Genomic DNA, 11,304 nt, shown 5'->3' with positions numbered 1-11,304 from the left:
TTTTTTCCCCATCCCACTGCATCTCATGTTTATAAATGAGAAATGCACTCTGTGTGATTGGCTTTCGGCCCTTTGTATTAAACTATGCATACACACATGATGCTGTTTTTTTGTTTATAGTTGTCTAAGCAACTTATTTAATTATAATTGGTTTATAAACATTATTTTAAACATTATGCACTTTTTTCACAGATAGTCATGTTATCTTATGCTTTGAATAAACGTGCATTAGTAATATTTAGCTCGAAGCGCCCTCTTGTGGCCTCAGGAGAGAAGCCAAAAACTTTTCTTCGCCCTAACTGAAATTATGCCTTTTAAATTCGAATTTAGTTTTTCAGCCATTTTGACAGCCCTAACGGGTATTCATTTTGTGTTGCCTGTATATGCTTTTTCGACTCTCAAAGTGACGGTAGCCGCTGACTTGCATTTTATGAATCTCCAAGGACCACAGTTTCAGCTAAAAACTTCTTTACTGTTTTACTGAGAAAAAAAGTCACCTACATCTTCGATGGCCTGAGGATGAGTAAATTAACAGATTTTCATTTTTGGGTGAACTATCCCTTGAAATATCAACTGTCTGTCGCTTAATATCTACACATTAAATGGGAAGCATTTTGCTTAAATCATTCCTTTACAAGGATATATAAAAAAAGAGAAATATTCTTCTAAACTGCGCGCAAACACACTACTGTACATCCAAAGAAATCACCTTTCAAGTGCACTTTTATATTATCCCAAAGTAGATTATATTCTAATACACCTATGTGAAGTTACACAAATCAGTCGTTTTATGATACTAACCTTGATTATTTTGATATTATTATAACACAATGAAATTTGGCTAGACCAAACTGGAATAAGGTTAAAATACAATAAAATAAAAGGAGTGTAAACATAAAAATAATATTATTTTGCACTTGACAAAACAGGCCGTGCTTCCTCCTTAGCAGTCAATTGTGTTACTGGAAAAACGCAACAATGACTAGCGGTTTTCGCTGCACTAACAAACATGCTCGTTCTCCTCCATGTTCATGCTGTCCTTACAGCTGCTTTCGTTCGAGGCTCCAGAGGTGAGGAGTGGGTCGCTCGTTGCTACAGATGACAATGTGTCGTCCATCATGTTGTCGTCGAGTTTAGTGCCATGTGCCTTTGGGACAAGACCATAAGCCCCCGCATCAGTGGAAGTGCTAGAGTCGTTAAAGGTGATTGTGCCGTCGTTAAGGTCTAGGGTGCTGGAGCGGCCCATGTCGGGGCAGGACGGGTGCATGTGAGGGTACATATCACCCAGGGCCGGCTCCTGTTTGATGGGCCGGGCTGCTAGCTCTGATGAACAGAGTGTAGACGAGACGACGGCCAGTCCGTGAGCACGAGCATGGATTTCCAGCTCCTGGATTAGCATTGAGCAACGGATAGACAAAGCATTAACTGAAACATAAACTGTAACTAACTTAATGAACCTTCTCTGGATGTATCTAGATTAAAATCTAGAATTCAAATCTAGAAAATATTTTAAAATATAAATTCATAAAATGATTCAATATTTAAAATGTAACATTTATTCTGTATATTAACAATATAAACATTAAAATATAAAACAAACTGATGCTGGGTATTTCTATTACAAACAAATATGGGATTTTCAGTGGCTGAATCTTAACCAGTGACTCTCAATCCTAAATATGTGGTTAGACAGCAAGTTATTTAGTGTTACTTACTTAAAGCACTACATTATTTCAACCTCATCACAATGAGTTTGGAATTCATATACTTATTTAAACAATAACTGTACCTGTACAGATAACAATATCTGTAGTAAATTCATGCAGTTTTACTAAGCTTTGGTGTCACACATAATTGAAAGAATATGTTTTAGGTTGAAGGTCATTACAAAAAATGTCTAATATTGATGGCTATTAAAAATAGCGGATTATAACCCTTGTGCCTTTTTCAATAATGAAGTGAACGGATAAATCATTTATAATAAACAATGCAACATTCCATAATATAATAAGAATTTTAATTAAAGGTGACTTTAAATGTTTTTAACATCCTTTTTGAGATAATTCTTAGAAAAAAGTTCTTGTTTGAACATTTCTTTACTATAACATTTAGTTCTAGTCATCGAAATTTACCCTAGTGAAAAAAGAACTGAATGTGCACTTATGTGTATTTCAAATCTTAAAAGTTTAATAAAAAAATAAATTATTGTAGATAATTTAATATTAATGAAATAAAAGGCCACTTAAGTGTTTCTTAATACACTTAAGTACACTGAGTTTCTTTCTTCCGTTGAACACAAAAGAATAATGTTGGTAACCAAAGAGTTGACGGTACCCATTGACTTCTATAGTATGGGGGGAAAAACTATGTAAGTCAATGGCTCAACTGTTTGGTTACAAACATTTTTCAAAATATCTTTTTGTGTTCAACAGATGAAAGAAACTCATACAAGTTTGCAACAACTTGAGGTTGAGTAAATGATGACAGAATTTAGTTTTTTGTGTGAACTGTCCCTTTAAGTCTATTCTTTTAACCTGGGCCTCTTCGGTCACTTTTGACCGAAAAAAATTAACATTTTGAAATTTAGAAAATTGTAGCTTCATTGGAATGAGATGACTTTTGTCGCATTAGCTATGTGAACACACACAAAAAATCATCATGGACATGATTTGAATATATTAAAGGGTTGAAAAATAAAAAAGTAACACTTGGCACTAGGGGTTACACAGACTAGTCGACTTTAACGCACTAGGGGTTACACAGACTAGTCGACTTTAACGCACTAGGGGTTACACAGACTAGTCGACTTTAACGCACGCTCTGCTGTGACGCTTTAAGCTTGACGTCGACTAGTCGCTGGTCCCTAATGCATTCATATAAATGCAATCTTTACTGTGCTACTTTATCTGTATCTGATTTAGAACGATCAGAAATCTGTGAGAAATATAACGACCCAAAGACAAAAGAACTGATAAAAATGAGCTGTTATAGGAGCAATAGCCATGTGCGCAGCGCTGTGTCATATGCCTAGCTGTTCGAGTCTCAGCTCAAGGTTCAGGCTTATTTGTTCATTAATGACGTCATAAGCGACTAGTCGACGTCGACTTGACTTTCATCACTTAAATGTCGACTTTAAAAAATCTGAAGTTGTTCAACCCCTACTTGGTACCTTTGCGGTCACAAATGACAGCGGAAAAAATAGCTAATACAATTTTTATAAATCTTTCATAGTATCAGAAAATCCCCAAAAATATTATTGAAAAAATATATATTAGGTTACATTTCAAGGCTTCAGTCACTTTTGAAGTGTGACCCAAAAATGAAGAGGCCCAGAGAGTTGAAGTGTATTATTTTCCATAATATGTCTGCTAAAGTTCACTGACCAAGGGTCATTTTGGTCAGTGTACTAGTCCTGTATGCCACTCCACTGCATGTTATAGTTGTATTTTATAGTTACGTATTGACAGTGCTGTTGTCCAGGGATCTGGGCTCTGTCTGAACTGACCTGTATCCTGAGCATCAGGTGGCGGTTGGCGTGTTCCAGCTTCTTCTGACGGTTCTCCAGCTCTTTGGCACGCTGCTGCTCTCTATGAAGTTTCCTGATGTAATCCACAGAGGCCTTCAGAATAGTGCCCTTGTTCCAGCGCATGTCCCTGAGCAACACACACAAGCAGCTGACACCAGCACATCTGATAGACCCTCTATCAACAGCACTAGCCTCTGCTGTGATAATAGCATGTATTCATCTGCTTCATGTGTAAGTGTGTTTCTACCGAACATTGCGGTGCTTACGGGTCATTTGATTTAGGAATCAGAGTCCCCAGTTCTTTGATTCGATCGTTAATGTTGAATCTTCGTCGCCTCTCAACTGAAACAGATGGAAAATGCTTGTTATATTACACACAGTCGAATTTATAAACTCAAACCAAATCACATTTACAGTAATCCACTTACAAGCAAAGTCTATGGGACAAAGACAATAACTTAATTGTGTCATTGTTACAAACTGAGGGAAGAATGAAAATGGTTTTGTGTTGTAAAACTTGAACGGTGCTTTAGGATGCTGCCCAACATAAAAAGCAAACTCACTTAAGTTATGGTTGTCCTTTTTTTGCCTTTCCTTTGCGAAAGCACGAACTTCTGCCTCTAAAAAAGATAAAGCAGGGTGAGAAGAGAAACTGAAAGCAGGATGTTTATCTGCCAGATGTTTTGGCACCCTTGAAATGTCACAGCAGATGTCATTTATAGTATATTTTCTCTCACCAAAATGCCTTTTTACTGTAGTATGTAGTACTCATACTGTACAGTCTGCACATTTTCTGTATGCATAAAATACTCAGACATTTGCCAGAATGTGCTGTATACAATACAGCACACTATATATAAAAACTGTATGCAATGCACAATGCAATGTGCTAGACTTGCCCCATTTTAGCCCATTTTTTTAATAAAATCAAACTAAAAATTCAAAATAACACTATTATTTCCAAGATGATGTTTGACACTTACAACTTTACAAGGTCACATGACAATGTAAAAATGAAATGTTTACCGTGGAATAATACCTACGGTTTCACATACTACTTTATAAAAATAAAATAAAATAAAAATAGTAGCCAGCATGTAGTGTACACTACACAGTATTTAATTCCGAACATGATTGAACTTGAAAACAATTTTATATAACAACTTAACAATTATACATACAATATTACAGTATATAAACATAGTACCGACTTTATAACTCGCAATTGTGAGAATTGCGTGACACAAAGTGTCTCAGGTTACGCATGTAACCATGGTTCCCTGAGAAGGGGAACGACACGCTGCGTCCCCTAGAGGGTGCTATGGGGAATGCCTCCGGCATGACCGGAGTCTAAACACAAAAATGAATTTGACATTGGCTGGCGGCAGCCTATGACGTCACAGCTGGTGCAGCCGAGAGCATAAAAGTGCACCTGTGAAATACGTCATCCACTTCTTGTCTGATGGAGACGTGCAGGAATTCCTGAAGCATGGCAAAGGGATGCAGCGACTCATTCCCCTTCTCAGGGAACCATGGTTTCATGCGTAACCTGAGACGTTCCCTTTCGAATGGGAACTCACACTGCGTCCGCTAGAGGGCGCTACATTGGTATACCAATGCCGCCATGCTGAAGAGATGAGTGCTTTATTTGCTGAGCTAAGTCAAAGACTCAAAGAAGTCCTCACCCCTGCACCAGCAATGCGATCATAAACCAGACCTTCTCAAGAACAGAGGCCTCAACAGGAGCCTAACTATGTTCTTATTCAGCATCCAAGGAGATTAACACTCAGAGCTTACTGGCCCATGAAGCTCTGCAGAGTGGAGGCCTAAATACAACACCTCTTAAATGAGAGGCGCCTAGTCGACCTCTAGAAGTGGAGGCCTCAATGAAGATAACTCTCTGCAGCGAGAGGAGGCCTGATGACGCTCGCAGTAAATGGCCAAGCTCTAGAAGCAGAGGCCTCAGCACGACAACTCTCTAAAACGAGAGGAGGCCTAACTATGCCCCACGCTCAGGACATCCTGTCAGGAGGCTCACAGATGCGGTCCAAGCAGAGCTCTGGCGAGTGGAGGCCTCAATAAAGATAACTCTCTGTACAAAGAGCCTAACAACCCGTGTTATGAAGTTGCAATTGTGAGCTGACTTTTTTCCCTCAGAATGTATAACTCGCAATTGCGAGTTTATATCTCACAATTTTGAGAAAAAAGTCAGAATTGCGAGTTATAAACTATGAACTTTTTTTCTCGCAATTCCGAATTTACATCTCACAATTCTTGAGTTTTTTCTTAGAACTGTGAGAAAAAAAGTAAGAACTGTGAGATATAAACTCAGAATTGCAAGAAAAATCAACATTGATAATAATCAGAAACATTTATAATAATCAGAAATGTTTCTTGAGCAGCAAATCAGCATAATAGAATGATTTCTGAAGGATCATGTTACGCAGACGTTTGTGTAAAAAGTTGATATATAAACTTTTTACACACCCAATGTGCAAGTATGGGTAAATCTAATCCATAAAACAATTGTAATCCATAAAATTATTACTATCTTTATGTTTTGTTAACAGACATGCAGACATGGAGAGAAATCTTTGAACGTACCCACAGGAAACCCTTCAGGCCTTTGATAGCTCTCAAACGTGCTACAGGAGCTGGGCTTGTCCATCATGTGCATCATGGCTGCAGATTGAGTAACTATGTAGCATATGAGCATATGTTTTCATATCATCATTCACATGGCATTTCTACAGACTTTAAAAAGGTGAAACACAATTAAGTACATCGTCAAAAGGCCTGGAGGGTCTTAGACGCTACAGAACGACATTAACTAATTCATATGACTCTTACCAGAGAATTCCCTTTTAATGTTGGGCAGGTTAGCAGGGCACGAGTTACTAATAGAGATTCCTGGAGGCGGCATGCCCGGGTTACTATACATGTCTAAGAGGTTCACTGACACAGGGATCTAGAAACACAAGAACACACACATTACTGCCTCACTGACGTGTATCATATTCTGTAGTGCATCATATGGCTTCAGAAGACTTTTTCGTCCCATTCACTGTCACTGTGTGGAAAAGAGCAGCTTGCACGTTCTGCCTACGACCTGAGAGTGAGTAAATGAAGACTATTCACTATTCCTCTGCAGACAGCAGTCAGACAGATATTAGATCAGGTGTTGACAGCTGGTTCACGCTGCTTTCTGCAATACTGACACCAGCCACAGCTCTGATCGTGTGAGAAGACAGAAAGAGACAAAGTCTCACCAAGTTCACTGCTAATTTAAACACACTTTGTCACTTGAGTCACTGTAGTTCTTGAAACTTGTAGTCAGTGTTGGGGAAAGTTACTTTTAAAAGTAATGCATTACAATATTGCATTATTCCATAAAAAAAGTAACTAATTGCGTTACTTACTTTTTATGGAAAGTAAGGTTGTGACAGTGAGGAAATTTTCCCACTGGTTAATCGACGTGTGACAACACCGATAATACCGGTATCACCGCGGGGGGCGTTCTCTCTTTTCCTCGCTTTCCTTCGCTTTTAAATAGCTTGTAAAAGCGGTGTGCGCATTTTACTTTCACTTTCAAATAGTGGTAATTCGGCGTAAATCAATTGCTGCATTGAGCAGCCGCGTTCAGTTTTTAATTGTAGTGTCTGTTCTTTTACTGAACTAAATGATTTTTATTACTATAATAAATCAAAACGACGGTGGGGGTCGGTGCCGCGGTGGGCAAGTGACGTAACCGGTGTTGCGGCTTAACACCGGTATCACCGTCAACACCGTCTATCACGGCAATCCTAATGGAAAGTAATGCATTGTTACTTTTGCGTTACTTTTTGTCACCTGGGCTGTGCTTGCTTATTTGTTTCTTAATAACAAACACCCAAAAGTTTTATTTTTGGCATCTGTAAAGGCCCTTTCACACCAAAAGTGAAATGAATAAGCCTCAGGCTGAAGGAAATGCCTCTGCACCTCACTTCCAATTTCTCTCAACACGGGGACAGGACAGCTGTCAGTCAATAAATGGGAGCTACTAAAAGTAATTATATTAATTTACTAATTTACTAAAAATAATTATACAGATATTTTGTTGTAAATTTAAAAGTAATGTGTTACTTTACTAGTTACTTGAAAAAACTAATCTGATTACTCGTTATGCAATACCCCAACACTGGTTTTAGTTCTTGAAGTTCTTGATCAGGGTTTAGCTGGTTACTAAGCTAAACTATTTAATTATATGAACTGTTTTTTTTTTTTAACTAATGTTTTCTGCTTTTTTTGCAAGCAAAATAAAATAAATAAAAAATAAAATAATACATATTTAATCATAGTAACCGTTTTTTGCAAACATATTTAAATAAATACAAACTTTTTATTATATTACTGCCGTTTTTTGCAAGCAAAATAAAATAAAACAAAATATCATTATATTAACTGTTTTTTGCTAGCAAATTTAAATAAATACATATTTCATTATATTAGTACTGTTTTTGTTTTTAGCAAGCAAACAACAAAATAAAATAAAATCATTTATATTTAACTCGTTTTTTAAGCAAAATGAAATAAATAAAATATTTCATTATATTAACTGTGTTTTGCAAGAAATATAAAATTAAAAATTAAATTAAAAAACTAAATTAAATAATAAATATTTCATTATATTCATAATATATATTTTATTATATTACTACAGTTTTTTTTTGTTTGTTTTTTTGCAAGCAAAATAAAATAATAAAATAAAATAAATAATATAATTATATTATTACTGTGTTTTCATAGGGCTCTTAAAAGCATGAAATAGCATGATTATTATTCTCTAGTAGTCACCAGTGAAGGGTTTGGGACGGTCCATGTGCTTGTGTTGAGTTCAGCCAATCAGCACTATCACACAACATACAACATACATGTGTCCTTCCAATACTCATATTAGTATTTACAGGAGCTGAAGATGTGAGGTAACAGAAGAAAGTATAAGTGTGTATTTACCGTGTTGGCCATCTGAAGTCCGGGGTCCAACGAGAGTCCCATGATATCATCATTGTAACTGGATTCCAAACTAATGATGTCATCAATGACATCGTCCATCTGAGAAAAATCAAAAGCAATATCAGCGCTCAGCTTCAGTATAACGCACTATGAAGTCAATTATCGTGTCTAGTGTGCTGCAAGAATGGAAGAGGTCAAATCAATCCATTTCCTATATTGAAAATCACTAGTTAATCTGACCTACATCCCAAAGAGCTGTGTATTTCCTCTCAGCTGCACTCAACGTGCCAATGTCAGACTCGGTCTAATCTATTAACACTTGCTAAAGCACAGCTCTCTCTCTCTATCACAGCGTGAACAGTGACGCAATCCAGCCAGCTGCTTCAACTGCTATTTGTACATCATTTTCTGATGTTGCTGGATTTGTGGGAAATGTGCTTGTCGTGCTCTTGGTGAACCTGTCAGGATCCTGTCGCCTCTGTCTAGTCTTGTTTATGGTGTCCATGTTTTGTGTTGAGCACATGCTTTATGTTTTGATTATTTGCCATGTGCTCAGTATTACGTCTTGGCTCATTTTTAGCCTCCTCATTTCCTCCACTTTCTATTCTCCTTGTGTGTTTCTGTCCTGGTTTGTTTTGTGTCATAGCTTGTCTTCTCATTCCTGTCTTGGTCCCTTTGTCTTGCTAGTCTAGTGGGTTTAAACCCTGCCATAAGGCCTTTTGCTTTGACTGTGATCTGGGCTCCTGTATGTTTATGCCCAGTTTTGTGGTATATTTACACTGCAAAAAATGATATGATCAGTAAGTCATGGCAAGTTATATTTGTACATTACTTCAACTCATCAAAATAAGTTGAGCAATTTTAACTTTTTTTTATATGAGTTTTTAAGTTGGTTTAATGTAATTTAAGTTGAATTTACTTAAATTTAGGGCAGCAACTGAACTTAAGTTTTTAAGTTGAAATCGGTGGAATAATGGAAAAACAAACTTTTTCAGCACTCTGTCCCAAACCCTGACAGAACCCCAGAAAGAACATGTCTGGGTCATATTTCACATCTTTTTTTTTTCTTAATTCAAGGATTCATTACTTTTTTTATCCATGGTCCACTTATAAAAAATAGATAATATAATAGATAATATCACACCTATATTTTGTGCACCCTGTTGTTCAGTTTACTTGTATTTGCCTTTAAGTCCCATACATTACATTTTTACAATGTCTGCTATCTGAATTCATGAGTCTTGAGCTCAAAATAATGAATAGAAAATGTTAAAGTCATTTATCTATGTTTAATTATTATTATTATTTATTAATTCTTTTTTTACAATGTAAATACCTCAGATTGAGGATAAATTAGATACATTTCCTATTAATTTTTTCTATATTTGATCTCCGAAGACCTATTGTCAAGGAGTATATTAATTGCCCATCAACTATGTTATGGTTTCCAATATTTGTATGATTTTAATTCAAATAAATATTTCAATCTGAGGTTAACCTGATTCACTTTTGGTTGGCCGGACAAGGTCTGCCATTGAAATTATGAGACAAAATGGTGAAACTGTCAACTCTGTTCTGATAAAACATATAAACTGAAACCAATAGTTGTTCTTTTTACATATTAAAAGTTTGTTTTATAGCAAATGCAGATAACTCCACATTTCATGTTTTAGAGTTAAAAAAAACCCTCGTTTCTTTGACGAAACTCCTCTCAGCTAGCACGTCTTTTCAAAGTGAAAGTAGCCTTGTCACCTGACCTGAATACAGCGCGCTGATTCGCTAAAATGGACTTATCGGCTTCTGTTCAAAAACAACAAGGGCGCTTGTCGGCTTCTGCAGTAAAACGTGAATTCGCGATGCCTTGAAAGTGGACAAAACCGGCTTTTTTGACAAAACGTGTTTAGGGTTCAGATCGTGCTATATGTGGACAATAATGCACGGCAATCAGCTCTTTTTTTTTTTTAAGTGCCGTTTATCGGTTTTTGCAAATTAACTCTTCATATATTGTTTTTACACTTTTTCCTGGTGTGAAATGCACCCTAAATTATAGTGTGACTCTAATATAGCGATAACAAATAATAAAGTAATCAATTATGGATAAGTACAAGCAACTAATGCTAAATCGAAATAATTACATGTTGTTCATAAATATTACTCAGTTCAATATAAATACAATTTATAAATATCAGAAATAAATAAATCTGATAAATATAAGATATAAATATCAAATTACTTTTTAAAAATTGGACAAAATCTGCTGTAATTATACTAATGTAGGCATTATTTTTAGAAACGGCTGAAGTGAAATATCACAGTATTTTGTAAGCGTGTCATCACCTCTTTCTCGCAGTTGGAGTTGAGGGTCAGTAAGGCCATGGGACTGTTGGGGGCGCTGTTGCCCGGCCCCGGAGGCATTCCCCCGTGGTCAAGGGCCTGGCTGGGACACGGCAAGCTCACAGCCTGCGAGCCCAGCTTTCCTCCCAGCGTGGTGGACAGATACGCCTTCACCTGCTGCCTCTGAGCCTGCTGGATGTGATACTTCGTGGGGTTTTCAAGATGCGTTTGAACCTTCAGCCAGACAGACAGAGAGAGAGAGAGACTCACAGACAGGAAATAATCACACATCACACATGATGAGGAAGTAGATTGTAACACATTTAAGAACTTAAGAACTATTTAATTCCTTTTTAATTAACTAATCTAGAACTACAAAACTACTGTTGCTGTTTTTTGTTTTTTTCCTGTGGTTGTTACATTATATTTGTGAAATAAAATAGACACTGAAC

General features: G+C 36.7%; 1 protein-coding gene across 3 annotated transcripts in view; it reads right to left on the bottom strand.

Moving 5' to 3' along the window:
• Positions 1-516: 516 nt before the first annotated feature.
• LOC107748437 (microphthalmia-associated transcription factor-like) overlaps positions 517-11,304 on the bottom strand; it is a 22,974-nt gene continuing 12,186 nt past the window's right edge. Inside the window, exons 2-9 of one of the 3 annotated variants that reach the window (XM_016563212.1) lie at positions 10,856-11,086; positions 8,519-8,617; positions 6,377-6,494; positions 6,131-6,223; positions 4,090-4,146; positions 3,793-3,868; positions 3,506-3,653; positions 517-1,387 (exon numbers count right to left, since the gene is read on the bottom strand). In XM_016563212.1, coding sequence (XP_016418698.1) covers positions 1,001-1,387; positions 3,506-3,653; positions 3,793-3,868; positions 4,090-4,146; positions 6,131-6,223; positions 6,377-6,494; positions 8,519-8,617; positions 10,856-10,933 — 1,056 coding nt within the window. In that variant the 5' untranslated portion in view covers positions 10,934-11,086 and the 3' untranslated portion in view covers positions 517-1,000. Of the gene's footprint in view, positions 1,388-3,505; positions 3,654-3,792; positions 3,869-4,089; positions 4,147-6,130; positions 6,224-6,376; positions 6,495-8,518; positions 8,618-10,855; positions 11,148-11,304 lie in introns of those variants that run through there. The other 2 variants (XM_016563210.1, XM_016563211.1) reach the window with 2 other exon arrangements.

Source organism: Sinocyclocheilus rhinocerous, unplaced genomic scaffold (assembly GCF_001515625.1).
Source record: "Sinocyclocheilus rhinocerous isolate Xijiao unplaced genomic scaffold, SAMN03320098_v1.1 scaffold2515, whole genome shotgun sequence".
Taxonomy (NCBI): Eukaryota; Metazoa; Chordata; class Actinopteri; order Cypriniformes; family Cyprinidae; genus Sinocyclocheilus; species Sinocyclocheilus rhinocerous.
This window is presented reverse-complemented; position numbering and strand designations above follow the sequence as displayed.